A 19,615-nucleotide genomic window follows, 5' to 3' on the forward strand; every position below is an offset into this window, starting at 1 on the left:
GCAATTCTGCACCATATTCTTAAGAGTAGTTGAGGGTGAGTAATGCTGGCCTGGCCAATGGCACCCACTTCTGATTAGTGAATAATAAAAATTGAAATGCAGTTTGCAAGATGCACAAATCTTTGCACAGCAGGTTTTACAGGACACCTTCATTAACTGGTGCTGCAAATTTGTAGTTTTTTTAATGATTTGGAGAAATGAAAATGTTTACCCTTTGTTTTGGTTATAATTTGCTCTGAAATTTCAGAGCTTTTCTACCATCTCAATTAAACTGATCGTTTTGTTTGTGAGAGAAGAAAACCGCTGATGTTAGCCTTTCACACAGCACTGAAACACGTTCTGTGCAACCAGTCCTTGCCAAACCATAATCCCAAACTACTCTAGTCCCACCTGCCTGCTTCCAGCCCATATCCCTCCAACCTTTTCTTTTCGTGTACTTACCTACATCCCTTTAAATGTTGTAACTGTGCCTGCAACCACCATTTCCTCAGGACGTTCATTCCACATTAGAACCACCCTCCGTGTAAAAGATTTGCCCCTATGTCTTTTTTAAATCTCTCTCCTTAAAAATATGCCCCCTAATCTTGAAATCCCTCATCCTAGGGAAAATATGCCTATCATTAACCCTTTCAAACTTCTTTGCTTTCTTTTCTGTAAGGGAATAACTAGGTTCTATTTCATTGGCCTTTATTTGTCCCTGGTGAGATCAGGAGTTGTTGGTCAGGGCATTCTCAAGGAATAATTATTGAGAGAAAAATTGTTAAGTTGGAACAGAGGAAATTAACTCTTTAACAGCAGGTTTGGATGAGGTAATAATTGACATTTAACCAAATTTATCCACAATTGCTTGTTCATAAATGTCATGATTCTTACTTAGAAGTGTCTGTAGTATGACTTTGAAAAAGATCAGAATGTAATGTTTTTAATCTATCTGTGATTCAATTATAGCTTTGTGAGCATTCTTCTACCAGCTGAGGCCAAAGTGGTAGGCACTCGTTTCCGTTGGTGGCAGCCTACCCATGATGGCCATGAACAAAGTGACTGGGCTATTGACAATGTATTGATATCTGGGACGGCTGGTGAGAGAACCTTCATGCTCGATACATTCAGCAGTACCCCTATCCCACCACATGACCGGAGTCCTGCTGACAGTGGACCTGTTGGTAGGATCATCTTTGACCTATTTCAAGAAAGACCAAAAGGTAAATGATAGTCCATTCATTAATAGACATTAAGATGCAAAAAGATCAGACTGCTCTTAGAGCCCACTACTTCAATTAGAAGCTCCACGTATGACTGTATGAAGATCAGAATGTTCTATTTAGGAACAGAAGTCTGTTTTTATCCAAAATCAATGCGATCATGTTCAACAGGAGCCAGAAATACATTAAAACAAAGACCGTTTAGTTGAAGACTTAAGTTATCTGTTTTTCATAGCTGTCTAATGTCAATTAGGATATTGTATTAAAATTGCAATAGGAGTGCAACCTGACTATTACACTTTACAGACTCTCTAACTCCATGCTTGGTAAGGTACTAATTCATGTAGAAAAAATTAGAAAACGGACTTTTTTCCCCGAATGCAGAAATCTAATTTCACAAGGTTCTGTTTATAATTTCAAAACTGAAGCTAACTGCAGTCCTGTGACCTAGAAACAATCTCCTAATTCTAGCCCTGAAACCCAGATATACGTTTCTAATAGCAATTCTATGGTGCAACACTTGTTTGGTTTGGTGTTATTGTTCACTCACAGTCTGAGTTACTGTGGCATGTTCACATGTATTTTATGGTCTGGAGCTATGAATGAAGGTGGTAGAGGCTCCCATTTTCCTTCCATCACATGACTGACTAGGTCTCTCTCTCTCTCGTACCACCTGCCATTGGTGTGTGGAGGGCGGATTTGCAGATTAATAGTCAACCTGTTTGGCCACATTATCAATGCACCTTCCTTCATCATCAAGCTTCTGGCTCAGAGACAAGGATGCTTCCCACTACACCACAGGATTTCCTAAGTGATCCACAAATAAGTCCTAACTAGAGTCTTGAATCCTAGACACATGCCTCCTCTTAGAATCCCGAGGCAAATTTCCATTTACACACCTTTCCCAGTTTCGAGGCTTTTCAGTAATTATGTTTTTCATTACAGGTGTGAGACCCAATATCACTAGCATCTGAATAACAGCCAAATATTTGGCGTCTTCAAATCTGTCTTATCTTGACTATCATGATGTAAAGTCGGTGTAGGTCCAACTAAACCAAAATATTGGATGATATCATCAGCATTCTCCCATTAGTAGATAAGATGAGATTTAACCTTGTAAGAACCCATATATGCATTAGTTTAAAATTTTATTACTTGATATTTGAGCTGTGACGGCAACCTGATTTATTATTGGGAGATAACAGGTTGGATTTCTGTGCAAAATGTTTGATGCTAGCAACTAGTGATATTTCACTATTATGTGCATTTATCTGGAAAACTGATGGAAACTGTGAACATGCCTGCAGCTTATAAACTAAACAAGTACTGGATGTTCCATGATGAATGCTCTGTGGAAAGATTCTGTGATTCCCCTGATGGAGTGATGCTCTGTGGCAGTCATGATGGTCGGGAAGTTGATGCAACAACACATGACCTTACACCTAGTGAGCACTGGATTGTGCAGTTCAAGGTAAAACCTTCCATTCCATCTTACAAAGTAAAAAATTAATACAATATCTCAATGTTTTATATGCATAGAAAGAAATATGCATGTACTAAATCTTGAAACTTTTGAAAGGGTAGAAGAGCAAAGACGTAAGAGCGTTCAGAAACCCAAGGAAGTTTGAAGGAACAGCTGCAATTGATCTAATTCCAGATGACACATCAGTGCTGTGCTAAGGGAGGGCTGAATTTCCAGCATTTTGGGGTACTCCTTCAGTAGACAGGACATTCTGGACTAAAACAAAAGTGTTACAAATCTAATGGGTCAGTCAATGCCTGACAGCGAGGCAAGTTAGCATTACAGATGGATTTTAGACAGCCTCATGACCATTATTAACTTCCATTCCTCATTCAGAAGTTGACAAACTTGTAAAGCACTGTTGGCATCTTCTTCATATTTCAGATTTCCAGAATTTAGGTTTCACTCTCTTTACAAAAGTAATTAAAGTTGTTTCAAAACGAACATACAATTGTTAACAGGTTGTGCATCAAGACAGACAGAGGAATTAATATTGATTTTTAGGTTACAATATCACATTGGATCGTTGTGATATTTTATTTGTTTTACAGCTGGAAACAGTGCGGACAGCACAATGTTTAAAGGAACAATATTTTTGATGTAGTTATGTGTCATCTTTATTTGCAAACAACTAGTGCTCTTTCTTGCTGCAATAATGGTCTTTGTGGTTTTGAGCTATTTATTTTCTCTGGAAAAACTTCATATGAACAAAAGGATTAGTGTAATTTCACAAGAGCAACACTAGTCAATGAAAAATAGCAGTTGTGGTTTAGAGAAATTTAACGAAAACATCAAAGCAACCACTATAAAGCATTTTGAAACAAAACCTTAAATGGTTTTCCTTTACTTGCTGAAAAGGATGCATTGAAGCATATGGCAGGTCAGAAACAATCTAACTAAGAGACTTAAGCCAAACTCAGTAACTTCAGAGCTTCTAAAAATACAATTTTCACGTAAAAATAAAATTTGTTTGGATATAATATGATGTTGAAGTGCAGAGATATGTTACGAGTGGATCAGAGATGTATCATGAGGTTTCTTAGAGGCTGGCACATGTTAAATGCTAAAGTTCATAGGTACTTGTGGTCATTAGTCATGGAGTATCCCTTAGATGTTGGTGCCCGGACAATGGAGGTCCTTTGGAGCAAACAGCAAGCTGCAGATACTCACCGACTTTCATATCGAGAATTCTTGGCATCTAGTTTGTTCAGTGCATTTGGTAAGATAGGGAGCTACTTATTAATAAGGTAAGATGTGCTGTTAATAAAGTTGTTAAGAAGCAATAATGCCCCTGAATAGGCAATTCGTCACCACCTCACAACAAACTCACTTTGGCTCCTGGCAAATATATAAATGATGCAGCAAATCACTCCCAGCATTGAGATAGGCCTCATTGGATGTTTTATACATTCACCATAATCCACATCATTCTGGCCCCTTTAAGATTCTGTTCGATGTTAGTGTTGTAAAGATGCTGAGCAAGGTCATTGGACTGAAAACGTTAACTCTGATTTCTCTGTACCAATGCTGCCAGACCCTTGCAACTTCTGTTTTTGTATCACAGAAGGACCATAGGACTGCTATAAACTTTGTAACACAGAATGTCAATCCACATCATAACACACTATGGTTCTGGAATTCCTTGGGGCTATGTGTAGATGGAATGAATGCCTCAAACCTGAAAGGATTTTTACACAGCTAGTTAATTAATGTCTACCAATGATCTGGATCTTTCCCAAAACTAATTCTTCTCTTCAGAAACAAATTGAAATGTCATTTTATGTATGGTAAGTACAGTAATTAGAAGAAAGAAAATCAAACATTATTGCTTATTGACAGCAATTCGTTATTTGCTTTCAGATTTCAGTGGGCTGCAGAACTACAGAAAAGGTTGTGCAGAATCAAGTTCATGTTCAGTATTCCACTGACTTTGGAGTTAACTGGCATTACCTGGTGCCACAGTGTCTTCCAGCTGACCCTCAGTGCTCTGGTGATACCACACAACCATCTGTGTTCTTCCCTGCAAAAGAATGGAAAAGAGTCATTTATGCACTGCCAGAAAATCTCTTGGGCCAGTGAGTAGAGAGCTTTTGTTGTGACATGATGCTGCTCAATTGCTTCTTTTTGATCATAGAGCAAATTTGAGTGAAAATTTGAAGTTTTGAAATATATGTTTCTTCCCTGTTAACTACCTATAGTGTTGACTGCAATTTTGAGCTCTTCCCAAACTTGTCCTTTTCTCTTTATTAAATATTCAAATTCAGACCAGACAATCCAATGCTTCTTGCCCCATTCCATTTAAACTTTGGTATGCTGATGTCGATATTGGATTAGGGTGGATAAAATCAGACGTCACACGACACCAGGTCATAGTCCAATAATAATAATAATAATAATAATAATGATGATGATAATCTTGAGGTTTCAGAGTGCTGTTCACCTGACAAAGGAGCAGCACTGCAAAAGCTTGTGATTTCAAATAAACTTGTTGGACTATAATCTGGTGACATTTAAGCTTTGACAGCTCAAGGTCCACATCAACCCAACATCTCAGCCTACACCACTGACCCCTCTCCCACCCCACAAAATGCTAATCAACAATCTCACTCTAAACCTGAAATCTTTAATCAGTGGAGAGAAGTGAATGTCTCTGCTTAGCTCATATATAAGTCTGGACCCAGCAATCACGAGAGTCCATGTATCCCAATCTCAGTGAAAATTATTTTCTTTATCCCTTCATGGGTTGTGAAAATCATTGTTGCTCGTTTGTAATTGCCCTCACTAGTTAATTACTGTAGATTTGGAGTTGTATTAAGTAAGAACAGCAGATATCAGATTTCCTTCCCTGAGGGATATGAATGAAACAGACAGGTTTTTAGGGCAATTATTGATTATTTTATGGTCACCACTACTGAGACTACTTTTCAATTTCAGATCTTTATTCATAAGGATTTGAACCCCCACCCCTGGGTCATTTACCTTATAAAATTACCACTATGCCACCATCCCTCCCTGTGGAGCCATGGACATTGCCCATTATATCAATTACAAACTGATGAAATGAAGAATGGAAGCATAGCTCCCAATCCTCCTTCCTGGGTAAACTATAAGTCAAGGAGAAGAAATAAATCTAACTCCACCCATCCTCTTCTCCTCTGCCTAATGCTGTGCAATTTTATCTAATCCTCCTCTTCCACTCGTATTCCCCATCCCTTCCCCTCTCCTGCTTTTGGGTTCAGTTATCTTCCTGTTAATAAACTAACCTTTCACTTTGCATGTACTGAAGACTGCATTTGGCTTTGTCCCTGCTATGTGTAGCATCACAGGAGACTAAACTCAAAATCTTTCATGTACCTGCACGTCTTGTCAACATTTTCCTATTATAAATTTCCATGTCCCCACATCTATGGTGTAGCAATTAGATCCTCTACTGTTACAATCAGACCCTGAGTCAGGTTTCCAATTTGTTATGGTTTCAGATGGAATACCACAACTGTTGAGCTTCCAGGTGAGGAGAAATGAACTGGCTCCCCTTCCTTATTCACCCACCCCTCTCAGTTGGTCACAACATGACTTATTTAAAAACATTCCCTTCCCTTGTTCCCTTGCTTCCAGATGAACTTTTTTTTAAAGGGTCTACTTTAACCAGGCTTTTGTGAATTAATGGAAAAGAATAAGAATATTGATTCGTGAATGCAAAAATAAATACTAACACATAGAAGCATAGAATAGTGGAACTAGAGAAGGCCATTTGTCCCTTCAACCTTATCTCGGCCATTCAGTATGAAGTTGGCTGATCACCTAACACAATATTCTGTTCCTGCTTTTTCCCAATACCCTTTGATCACTTTACCACTAAGAATTATATAATTTTCCTCCTTGAAAACATTTAACGTTTTGGCCTCCACCACTTTCTGTACCATAGAAATCCACAAGCTCAATATCCTCTGAGTGAAGAAATTTCTCTTCATCTCAGTCCTAAATGAGTTACCTCGTATCCTAAGACTGTGATGCCTGTTTCTGGATTCCCTGGCCATTGGGAACATCCTTCATGTGTTTATCCTGTCTAGTCCTATTAGACCTTTATGGATTTCTATGAAATCCCCTCTCATTCTTCTAAACTCCAGTGAATATATTTCTAACTGATTCACCATTTCCCAATCTATTGCAATGCAGACAATAACCAACCTTCCTATTTTTTTCTACCAAAATGGATAACTTCACATTTATCCACATCATACTTCATCTGCCATGCATTTGCCCACTCACTCAACTTGTCCAAATCACACTGAAACAGCACATGTTCGTGTGGATTAGAAATAAGAGATGAGTTTAAAAGTCTAAAGTCAAACTAAAGTTATATGGATCAATCCTTGAATTATCCACAAAGAGCAGATTTTTGAACGTTATGGCTATTGTCATGGAGATTACTGGTTACATTGATATTGAAAGTTGAACACTCAGTTTCATCATCCTTCATTTTGCTGATTGGATAAGATCCTGTTGTTCTGATTCCTTTGACCATAATTGAATTCCAGCATTCCATGTGAGAGAGAGTCATTTTGTTGTCCCGTTTCCTTTTGTCTGGTTACCTTTTAGCTATCAGAAAATAAGTTCATACAATCTGTGTAACCTAAAGACTACAGTTGGTTATAAGTTCCTTTGTGCAGAGAAATGGCAATCAACTTGCATACCTACAGAGCAGCTTTGATTCTACTTTTCATTGAGCCCCATATAGAGGAGGCTAAACAGCATTATTTGAAATCAAAGTTTACAAATGTAAGTGAGAAGAATAGACATACAGCACAGAAACAGGCCCTTCAGCCCACCTTGTCCATGCCGACCAGGTTTCCTAAACTGAAACAGTTCCACCTGCTTGCATGTGGCCCACATCCCTTTAAACCTCTCCATTCCACGTACCCACCCAAATGTTTTCCAAATGCTGTAATTTTACCTGCTGCTACCACCTCCTCTAGCAGCCCATACCACATATGCACAATGTGGTGAAAAAGTTGCCCTGCAGATCCCTTTCAAGTATTTTCCTTCTCACCTTAACTTATGCCCTCTAGTTTTGAACTCTGCTGAAAAGTCAAAGCAATATTTGATTCTTAAGTTATCATGGTGGGTGTTTAATATTTGCAATATTTCATGGATGCTTATTAATAATGTTCTGTTCCAAAATGAATAAGATCATTGTTAGATGTACAGAATTAAAAATCATACAACACCAGGTTATAGTCCAACAGGTTTAATTGGAAGCACACTAGCTTCAGGAGCGAAGCTCCTTCATCAGGTGGTTGTGCGAAGGAGCGGCGCTCCGAAAGCTAATGCTTCCAATTAAACCTGTTGGACAATAACCTGGTGTTGTGTGATTTTTAACTTTGTACACCCCAGTCCAACACTGGCATCTCCAAATCAGTGTTAGATGTGTGGAAATAATGTTAAATAGCTTTTTGTGGTCATTAGTCAGCGCTTAATTTATAATGGTTGCTACAGTGCCTTTCATCATTCTTCAGCCAAGTGAATGAGGGAATCATTCTTTCTTGGCAATAAACCTGACTCCATGTTGCTCTGAGCAATGGATCAGTACCACTTCCATATTAACCAATAATAAACTGGCCTGAAAGTAACGAAGGAGAGCATGTTGTAGATTTTAATCTCCCTATCTGCTAGAACATTTGTGCAACTGAGTAAGGAATGCTGAAAGAAAAAATATGATGATTTTGATTGAAAAACGGAATATTTTTGTCAATATGTTTTCTTAATTTGTGGCATTTTCACAAGATTATCATTCTGGAATATGGGGAGTCTTGGGCAAATTCCAAGTGAATTTAAACTAACGCATGTTATTCTGTTTCAGTCCTGTGAGATTCCGATTCTATCAGAAGTATTCTGATATCCAGTGGGCGATTGACAATTTCTATGTGGGGCCTGCTTGCCCAGATAATTGTGGAGGACATGGAGACTGCTTGAATAAACAGTGCTACTGTGACCCTGGCTTTACTGGGTCAAATTGTTACTTGAGTCAGCCTCTAAAGGTATTTTTGGATTATGCAAGATTTCCTAAGATCTCAAGACAAGCAGAATATTTATCTGAAAATTCACAGACGATGCATTTTTGAGTCAAGAATAACAGACTTAAGTGGACATCATGATCATTTAAACAGCTCAACACAACCGATTTTTATCTTTTGATTAGTAATTGGTATGATTCATTACAGGTAGTTTTTATTATTCAGATTCACTACAAATGAAGAATATAAAACTCTTTGTCTGTTGAAAGAATGTGGGGGACCATTGCTTTTTTCAGTGAATGTTGCTCAGTTTTGCACTTGCCCAAAAATGGATCAGATGTCCTTTTCCAGATAATAATGATTGATAACAACCGGTGAAAGATTTAGTCATTATCTGCTAACAATATTTTGGCATAACTTCCTTAACAAATTCATAGATTAATTGTTGATAAAGCCATTGGTTGCTGTAATATTAAACCATACAGACTAGAAGATTAAATTTCCTATCTTTGCTGAGTTAGCTGATCCTAATCACGCAGCATTTGAAATGATAAGCACCAGTAAGCCTGTGCTAACCCTTCCACTTGTGGTCACTGATCAGCAACCTCAGTTGGAAGGTTTAGGACATTTGGAAGAGCAAGATATTGCTTGCAGTCACTAGGTGTTGCCAGAGGCTGACTGTCAAAGCTCACCCAGGAAGAACGTAATGATATTCAATACTGCCAATCCACATGATATCTTCTAATAGTTTAACATGCTGGTAGTTTGTGATTATTATGTATTAATTACTGCTAAACAATCATAATTATATAATTATGTAGAGGTGCCAAGTGCAGTGGGTGGTGGAGGGTGGAGTTGGATGTTAATAGTAACTGCTGTCACAGTTGGAGGCCACATGAAGAGCAGAAAAGACTGGTACTTGAGAATAATTCACCTCTTTCTTAGTGTACAGAGCTACATGAATCATGGAATCTAAAGAACAGGAAAAACAAAAACGGCTTAAACATTGTTTATTAACTTAGTTGGAGAATAGCTCAAGTTGGAGGTAGGAAATTTTTATTGCCTTTGATCCATGTAGTAATTGGTTGACCAATGTGTTACAGACTTCACTGAAGGAACGTTTTGAGAGTGATTCCATGAGATCAGACAAATGGATTTCTCTGGAAGGTGGGAAAGCATGCACAGACTGTGGTGTCCTTGTGGAAGATTTACCCTTGTATTTCAATGGAGCGGGCATGAGGCAAGCAATAACTACAGATCTTGATCTTCGGGGTACAAAGTAAGTTTTATGCAGCTAGTTCTATGTCAAGCTTCCTTTCATAAAGGTGTCACAAAATTCTTTAGTGAAATCAGTTAGAATTGGCTTTCAAATATCAGTGCACAAAACTGGCACTAATTTGATGCTAGACAGCACTTAACTGGCAATATTGCTTTTGGAGATCACAAAACAAACTGCTGTAACAGATGGTTCTTGTCACGCATTAGAGATTAAAGGCAGACTTGCTCTCTATCTATATCCACTGTTCCTTATCTGGGATTACTTAATGCTTATAATGAATGCTTTTCCTATCTTGGAGTTGGTGTAAATATCACCTGAACTGAGTAAGTATTTGTGCAGATTAGATGAGGAAAGTCCACAATCAAGCCTGCTCAATTCTCTTATGCTCTCCATTCAGATGATTGTTCGCACATGACCACAATAAGGGAAACATCCTCAGGTGTCTGAAATAGGAAGTGTTCAAATTCCCAGCCAGCTGTGAACTTTGTTCATTTCCTGAATACTAAATAAGTGTAAACTATTTAAGAACTGGAAAAAGGAAAACAATTAAAAAAGGACTGTGTTCACCAGCTTCAACATAAGCTTTAAAGATGCCCCACATCTGCTATGAACTAAAACAGAAAATGCTGAAAGAAGTCAGCAGGTCTGATAGCATCAGTGGAGAGAAAGCAGAGTTAACTTCTTCAGAACTACTGCTCTGCATTGAACTGATTATCCATGATTTTGACTGGGCATTGAGGCAGAATATGGGGAATTAAGTAAGGGCAAGAGGACCAGTGGGAAGGTCCAATTTTGCCCAAAATAGAAATCACAAAGTTTCCAATGAGTCGTTGACAATGGAACTCAGATGTTTCCATTTGTCCCACACGTGACACGGAGGGAGAATTAGTGAGACTGTTTGTTTGTTTTTTCCCAGCGTTTTTCCTAAATCTTCAGCCTTCCCTTTGCCCTGCAACAGAGATAAATAATGACCTCAATAGAAAAATGAATTGAAAATCAGACAATAGATGGGGTTATTTCTTATGCAGAAGTTGGGCTTACAAAGGTCTTCAATGAGGGGTTGTAGACTAGAAGATCCCAGAACTGACTCTGGCCATTTCTCTTCATCATCCCCTCTTCCAACTGGGTCCAGTCACCAGTATAACTAGCCAAGCACCAGCATCTCCAGCCAGCCCACTGATGGTGTATTTTGCACCCCTTCCCTTAGCACCAACATTGACTCAGACAGCTGGCAAAAATGTGTAGCTAAGATAACCCTGAACCCATGTGCTCTAACAAGGACAAGAGATTACAAGCAAAACATGATTCCAGACCATTTATAAAATTTATTTATTCCTGATCTGCTATACTTATATCATGTCTAAGATTTGCAGGTCCTGAAAGACAAAAACACAAATGGATAGAGAGTTTATATTTTAATAATAAGCTATTCTAGGTGCCGTTTTCTGATTTTGAGAAATTAGTACCTACAAAATTGGGGCAGCACGGTGGCACAGTGATTACCACTGCTGGCTCACAGCACCAGGACCTGGGTTCAAATCCAGCCTTGGGTGACTATCTGTATGAAGTTTGCACATTCTCCCCATGTCTGTATGCATTTCTGCTGTGTGCTCTGATTTCCTGCCAGTCAAAAAATGTTAAAGTTAGGAGTATTGACTATGGTAAATTACCTTATAGTGTCCTGGGATGCAAGCTTGGTGGCATAGCCATGGTAAATGCAGGATTATGGGATAGGGTGCAGGTTTGGGTCTGAATCGGATGCTATTTGCCGGGCCAGTGCAAATTGGCTGAATCACCTCTTTTCTGCATTGTAGGGATTCTATGATACATGCACCCTTTGAATAACTTTGAAAGTCTCCTCTCTGAATAAAGAGTTTCTGCATAGTACCAATATATACTTCTCAGCAATTTCAAGGTATATTAGTATCTCCTTTACAATTCTCTTACATCCAGATTTGTGCAATATTGGGCCAGAATAGGCAGTGAGAACAACATGACCACATGTCATCAGCCTACTTGTAGAAAAGAAGGGGTTTTGTTGGACTACTCCACTGATGGAGGTGAGGCCTATTCTCTATTTGTAAAACTCTCTAATTCATTTCTTCTTAACCATGTCAATATGATATATTGTATCAGATTAATTGACACAGACAAAATTTTCAGAAGGATTGGTGTGTGTGTGTAAGAGAGAAATTGACTATCAACTGTGGTAACTCAGTAAGTTCCTATTGCTAATATAGGAGATTGTGGTTAGGGAGACATTTCCTTCCTGTACTGTCTCCCCACTCTACACTCACTATTCATTGTGATTTATTTTTATCATACTCCTAATATTAACTATTAATTTGCCAGGGTGTTATTTTATTTCAGGAAAATATCTCAGGAATTATTTAATTATAGCCAAAATAAATCCCAAAAAGGTTCAATTTACAACGTGACTGCCATGTTTTATTCTGAGAAAATTCTAAGTATAAAGGCTGTAAAACTGTTGCCGCCTATGGAGGAGCTTGTAAAAGTTAGAACTACCTTTTAAAATACCCTACTATATTATAACTCATTTCTAATAATAAAAGTATGAATTGATTTCAGATTTGAAAGTGTTAGTCATTTCAATCTTAATGTCTTCCCTGAATTGTCAACAATCTGAGCTCTAATCCCTCTTCCTGAAATTGCTGGTTATTTCCTTCGTAAGTCATTGCTAGGTTTCTCACTGATACAGTGGCTGAATATCTTCAAGTTGGCATCATTTTTCTGAATCATTTGTATGCATTAGCAACTAGAGGTTTTTGACTTTAGAAATGGTGAGCATTTGATTATACAGTGAGCCAATCATAACCTTGGCATTAGATGAACACCTGAAAAAGAAAGGAATAGAAAGATTTGCTGACAGAGTGAGATGAGACAGTTGGGAGAAGATTTGTGTGTAGCATTAGCATTAGCATAAACCTGTTGTTCCAAATAGCTTGTTCTGTACTGTAAAATTCCATGTGAAGATTCTGTCTGTAGTCAAAATTTGGAAAAGACATTAATTAAAAGTACAGGCATAGTGAACTTTAAGAAAATCTTCAATTACGTTCCGTTGAAATAATAAATTCTGATACTAACAAGCTTCTAATGTCTGTAGGAATCACCTGGCATCTGCTGCATGAAATGGATTACCAGAAATATATTTCTGTGCGCCAAGATTATGTCCTCCTTCCAGAGGAGGCACATACGAATACAACTCGGCTGCGATGGTGGCAGCCCTTTGTTGTTCTGAAAGGCCAAATTGTAGCAAGCAAAGAGCGTGCTCAATGGGCACTGGATAACATCCTGATAGGAGGATCTGAAATCAACCCAAGCCAACTAATGGATTCTTTTGATGATGGTAAGATGGAAACTTTGAGTCAGTGAATGGCATGATGGCAATTAAGAATTTCTTGGAAGTATAGAACTTAGATTTAAGACAAGACAAGGACTCAAAGTATTTCATTTGGAAAATGCATCACATTGCTGGTCTAAATGATGATCTTTAATGGGAATTTAAAAAAACACTGATTCTTGTATCCTACACCCAATGAACCAGAACCATACAGTGAAACTTTGCGCCTAGTGCAAACACATATATAAACAATCTGGTACAGGACAATTGGAAAATCCCTGAATTAGCCTTTGTAACACTGATATCGCAGAGCACAGGTTTATCCAGTAGGAGAGCATAACTGTCAACCAAGTTAACTACTATCTCAACTATTGTACATTTAAGAGCAGGAAGTTTAAAGCATTTCACCAATAATTTTCCTAAACGTGTGTTGACTTGTTTGGAAAACAGTTTTAATATTTTATAATTATTTTATCAACCCAGTCCCATTATTTTGCAGACTTTTGGTTTTTGTTTTTTTTGCTGTTCAAATTTCTTCATTACAAAGCGGTTCTCTATCCAATACATGAATGGTCAGCATTTTCCTGTGGTAGTTCCTCAGGGAAATACAAAGACAAGTAGAAATCCACCTTTATCTTTACTGACGTCACCTGGCCTAAGGAGACAGTAGCCAGATGCATGCATCCACAGTTCCGACCAGAGCTTGCTAGTCATACCAGAAAAGATGCTATGAATCCAGCTGATGGTAATATTGGACAAGTCAGATCCTAGAGTTAAATCTGGCTTGATAGATTGTAAGTTTTATTTTTGCAGTTTGGTTACCATGATTGTCCATCTGAACATAATTTACATGAGGCTACCAATGTCCTTGTAACAAAGTTCATTACAAAAAAGGAAAGAAAAATAAAGTTGAATGCATAAATGACAATTTTTAAGATATTAACGTCCATAACAAATAGAAAGATGCACCCTTGGTCCAGCAATATCCTTTACAGCCACTCAATCCCTCACTTTTATCTTCACTTTAAGGATTCTTACTGAATTACTTTCTGCATGTTTACCAAATATGATTCTGTCTTTCTCCAAGACAAACAAATGCAGTGAACTCAGTGACTATTTCCAGCTCTCCTCCTTGAAGCTGAAAGTTTATAACACCTTTCCAATTCTGACAATCTAGAGATATCTATCAACTCCCGCACCCTGGAAACCTCTACAAACTAAATTTACTTTCTATTGATGTGAAATTGTTCTTCTGAACTAAAATCTGATTCAGGTCTCTCACAATGTCTTGAAATAATTGTAAAAGCTTCACTTTGGAGATGTTTCAGCAAATTAATTCCCTGCTTTACTGAAGTCACTTGCTTTTTTGGGAATTGTGTTTCAACTCACTGTTGAAAATTACTTTCTAACCTCTTTTTAAAAAAAAGTTTCCATCACAAAAAAAAGTTACCATCACAGAACTGAAAACTAAAATCCATCTTTCCTCTAATTTCAATCCAAGTTCCCGAATAGTAATGTTAGATTATAAACCTTTATCAAAACGCACTTCTTACTCCAATCCTTCAGACGGAAACTTTTCTCTAATTCAAAATCACATCGTTAATATTTCTAGTTTCTTTTCTAGAAGCAAAGAGTTGTATTGATTTTTGTTTTCTTTATTCTGATGCAGACACAATGGGCTGAATGGTATTCATATGAACCATAACAATTCTGTGGTTCTGTGATTCTAATATTTTACAGGATGTGGGTATCACTGGCAAGGCCAAATTTGTTGTCGATCTCTAATTGCTCTTGAATTGAGTAGCATGCTATTTCAGAGTATGGTTAAGAATTAGCCACATTGCTGTGAGTGTGGAGTCACGTGTAGGCCATACAAGCTAATGACAGCAGATTTTCTTCCCTAAAGGGGATCAGTGAACAAAATGTTTTTTTTCAGTAATCCTGATAGTTTTATGGCCACTGTTAATGAGATTAGTTTCCAAATCCTTATTAATTAATTGGGTTTAAATGAATTAAAATGGGAATGTGAAAAAAGTCTCAATTTCAAAGGGAAATGGAACTCTTAGCCCTATGTTGTTTTATATTTTATAAAGAACCAAGATTCATTTTATATATTTGCCAGTGACTGTTAGAAAGGTAGAAAACCACCAGCCAAACTGTAATGGGGCAGATCAGTGGCTGTGGGCAAGTGCCAGAATGATGCAAACACAAGAGGATAACATCTAAAGCAATTGTGAATAGGTTGTATTGCAATGACCTCAGGTAGTGTGGACGTGGAAAATGTGCATACGGCAAGATTTTCAACTACATTTTATATCATGAATGTGTACCAAGCCGGAGAACTAGATATGCAATTAAAGAGCTGTAAGTTTGCCTGATGGTTGACATTGGTGAGCACACTAAACATTAAACAAGTTATAGTACACATTGATGGAAGGTGAATCCTTGCCCGACTTCTCAAAGAGAACATTTTCTCTGTCATATCTCAAGACATGTATTCACCATTATATTCCCTATGTCATGGCTGTCATTGCTGCATCATTCTGACACTTGCCTGCAGACACTGACCTGTGTCTTTATATTTTGTCTTCTGGTTATCCAGCTTCCTAATCTCAATATTCACATAAAGTGCATCTTGGTGCGATATAAAAGCTAAAACAGTGTTTATGCCCCTGCAGGATACCTACCTCTCAGTGTTCAGTTCCCCTTCAAATTTTCACATGCCCATCAGGCTGGCTCCCTGCAAAATGCCAAAGTTGAGCAGATTGCTATGAATAGTTATTCAAAATAAACTAATCTACAAATTTGTAGGTAATTAGTTCACTGCATTGCAGGCTTCCTTTTTGCTGCTGGAAAACTTAACTGAACCATGAATACACATCGGGGCAGATTTGTTCTGTAAAACTCTAACAAAGAGATAGCAGTATTATTATTGTGCTAAAGAATTTTATTTTCTTCCCCAACAGAAGGTGTCATCCATGATGAAAACTGGATTTTCTACCCTAATGCAGTTCGTACAGCAGGTTTCTGTGGTAATCCCTCTTTCCACCTTTATTGGCCTAATAAGAAGAAAGATAAGACACATAATTTCCTAGCTTCACGGGAACTTATTGTAGCACCAGGATACATACTGCAGTTCAGGGTAAGATTCTGTTTGGATCATTTAATACATCATCTACCTCAGTTATCTTAAGGCACCACTAAATCATCTCCATAATAAAAAAGCCACAGAAGAATTATGACCCATTATTCAGGAATGTAACCATTCTCTTGAATATGAAAAGATCATAAAATATTTTGCTCCATCCTTTTCCATTGAATATAATCCTATCTGCTCATCTCTGCAATATAGAGTCATAGAGATGTACAGCACGGAAACAGATCTTTCGGTCCAACTCGTCCATACCGACCAGATATCCCAACCCAATCTAATCCCACCCGCCAGCACCTGGCCCATATCCCTCCAAACCCTTCCTATTCATATACCCAATTCAGTCTATGCTCTCTTATTCTTCCCCTCAATTTTGAATCTCCATTAAAACACATATTTTCTCTAGCATTCACTTACTATTACCTTAATTTCGTGTCGGCACCAGGTTAGGTCACTCAAACCTACTCTGCAAATCAATAAGATAACATCTTTCCTTTTACATCAACCACACATGGCCCTTGATTTCCTTCATATCTAAAAGTCTCATGATTTCAGTTTTGAATGTTTTCAGCAACCGAGTACCTACAACTCTCTATAAAGAATTCCAAAACTTCACAACCCTTTGAGTGTAGAAATTTTTCCTCATCTTAATTTAAATAGCCAACTCTACCCTAAGATCATGACCCCTAGCTCTGGACACTCCAACTAGGAAAAATAATCTCTCAGCATTATACCAAGACATTAAGAATGTTTTACATTTCAATGAGATTGCCTCCCATTATTCCAGAAAACAAAATTACTTACTCCAGAAAAAAATACAATCCCTCATCAGTGATGTGCATTACTATTTGTGGAGAGAAATGTTTTGTTTGATTTCGCTACTTAAACATGGACTGGTTAGCAAGGTTAGATCACATGGAATACCGGGAAACCAGCCATTTGGATACAGAACTGACTTGAAGGTAGAAGACAGAGAGTGATGGTGGAGGGTTGCTTTTCAGACTGGAGGCCTGTGACCAGTGATGTGCCACAAGGATTGGTGCTGGGTCCACTGCTTTTCGTCATTTGTATAAAAAATTTAGATGTGCACGTAGGAAGTACAATTAGTAAGTTTGCAGATTTCGCTAAATTGGAGGTGTAGTGGATAGAAAAGAATGAGATCTTGATCAGGTGTGCCAATGGGCCAAGGAGTGGCAGATGGAGTTTAATTTAGATAAATGTGAGATACTGCATTTTGGAAAAGCAGATCAGGACTGGACTTATGCACTTAATGGTAAGGTCCTGGGGAGTGATGCTGAAAAAAGAAACTTTGAAGTGCAAGTTCATAGTTCCTTGAAAAGGGAGGATGGTGGCATTTGGTTTGCTTTCCTTTATTGGTCTGAGCATTGAGTATAGGAGTTGGGAGGCCATGTTGCAGCTATACATGACACTGGCTAGGTCACTTTTGGAATACTGCATGCAATTCTGGTCTCCCTGCTATGCTGTGAAACTTGAAAGAGTTCAGAGAAGATTTGCAAGGATGTTGCCAGGGTTTGGAGATTTTATGCCATGGGGAGAGGCTGAATATCCTGGGGCTTTTTTTTCCTGGAGATTCTGAGGCTGAGGGATGACCTTATAGAGGTTTATAAAATCATGAGGGGCATGGATGGGGTGAATAGCCAACGTCTTTTCCCCAGGGTAGGCGAGTCCAAAACTAGAGGACGTAGGTTTAAGGTGAGAGGATAAAGATTTATAAGGGACCTAAGGGGCAACTTTTTCACACAGAGGGTGGTGTGTGTATGGAACAAGCTGCCAGAGGAAGTGGTGGAGGCTGGTACAATAATAACATTAAAAGACATCTGGATGGGTGTATGAATAGGAATGTTTTAGAGGGATATAGACCAAATGCTGGCAAATGGGATTACATTAATTTATGATTTGGAGGTGCAGGTGTTGGACTGAGATGGACTAAGTTAAAAATTACACAACACCAGGTTATAGTCCAACAGATTTATTTGGAACCACTAGCTTTCAAAACGCTGTTCCTTCATCAGGTAGTTGTCTCTTTCTTTCTGTCTTCTACTGTTGCATATTTAATAATGAGTTTTACACAAGGACCTTCTTCCCCACATTGAATCCATTCCATCTTTTCTCCTCACAATATTAAATCCTATACATTCTAACCATCAGCTAATTCACCAGACTGCATGTTTGGTTATAGGAACAAAAAAAAATCATCATTGCCATTTATTTAAAGTGGATTTTAAGCACGGGGTCAATTAGCTCAGTTATCTGGATGGCAGATTGGCGGCACAGAGTGATGCAAACAGTATATATTCAATTCCCACACTGGCTGAGGTCACCATGCAGGTTGCACCTTCTCAACCTCACCCTTCGCCTGAGGCAAGGTGACCCTCAGTTTAAACTACACTAATTGTCTCTGTCTGTCTAATGGGAGAGCTGCCCTATGGACAGCAGGACTATGGTGACTTTACTCAAGCATGAAATGTAACTTGCTTTATCTGTACATTCTTAAGTGGACTGTTACCAGAGCTTATGTTTACAGATTGTAGTTGGCTGTGAAGCAGATTCCTGTGGTGATCTTCAGCCTGTATTACTGGAATACAGTAAGGATCCAAGGTAAGTGTCAATCCCAAAAATGATTTGTGACTGACAGATGGGAATACTTGTTAAAAGGACGTTGTAATTAGTTTTAGCAAATTCAACTTTATAGAAAAGTTTGCAAACAAAGCAACCTGGGAACTCAGCAGTTTATGATGTAAAGGTTCGCTATACTCATGTCAAAATTTTCAACATACAGTACAAAGGGTGTGACTCCAGTAACCTGTTATTCCTGCTCTCTTAATTTTTACAACTAAATTAAGAGCAGTATGTGCCTTTAAGGTATATGATACAAACTCTGTTGGCATTGCAGAATGATATTTTGTGACTATATTATTCCTGGAAGAGGGAATCAATTACGCCCTTGAGGGGGAAAAAAATGGTTCCTTCCCATCTGTTACACCATCGTAACAGTTTGTAATGGAGTTTCAGAAAACTGGGTGAATAACATTTTCAAAAAACTTTCACTAATGTCTTCAACTCCA

General features: G+C 38.1%; 1 protein-coding gene across 1 annotated transcript in view; it reads left to right on the forward strand.

Annotated features, from left to right (window-relative positions):
• Positions 1–19,615, forward strand: part of reln (reelin) — a 391,311-nt gene that overhangs the window by 357,618 nt on the left and 14,078 nt on the right. Inside the window, exons 50-58 of the mRNA XM_043713852.2 lie at positions 949–1,202; positions 2,510–2,673; positions 4,585–4,799; positions 8,585–8,762; positions 9,842–10,017; positions 11,971–12,077; positions 13,142–13,384; positions 16,345–16,520; positions 19,075–19,148. Coding sequence (XP_043569787.2) covers positions 949–1,202; positions 2,510–2,673; positions 4,585–4,799; positions 8,585–8,762; positions 9,842–10,017; positions 11,971–12,077; positions 13,142–13,384; positions 16,345–16,520; positions 19,075–19,148 — 1,587 coding nt within the window. The remainder of the gene's footprint in view (positions 1–948; positions 1,203–2,509; positions 2,674–4,584; positions 4,800–8,584; positions 8,763–9,841; positions 10,018–11,970; positions 12,078–13,141; positions 13,385–16,344; positions 16,521–19,074; positions 19,149–19,615) is intronic.

This window comes from Chiloscyllium plagiosum, unplaced genomic scaffold (assembly GCF_037043375.1).
Source record: "Chiloscyllium plagiosum isolate Xiang-an unplaced genomic scaffold, Cpla_swu_hap1 HiC_scaffold_23, whole genome shotgun sequence".
Taxonomy (NCBI): domain Eukaryota; kingdom Metazoa; phylum Chordata; class Chondrichthyes; order Orectolobiformes; family Hemiscylliidae; genus Chiloscyllium; species Chiloscyllium plagiosum.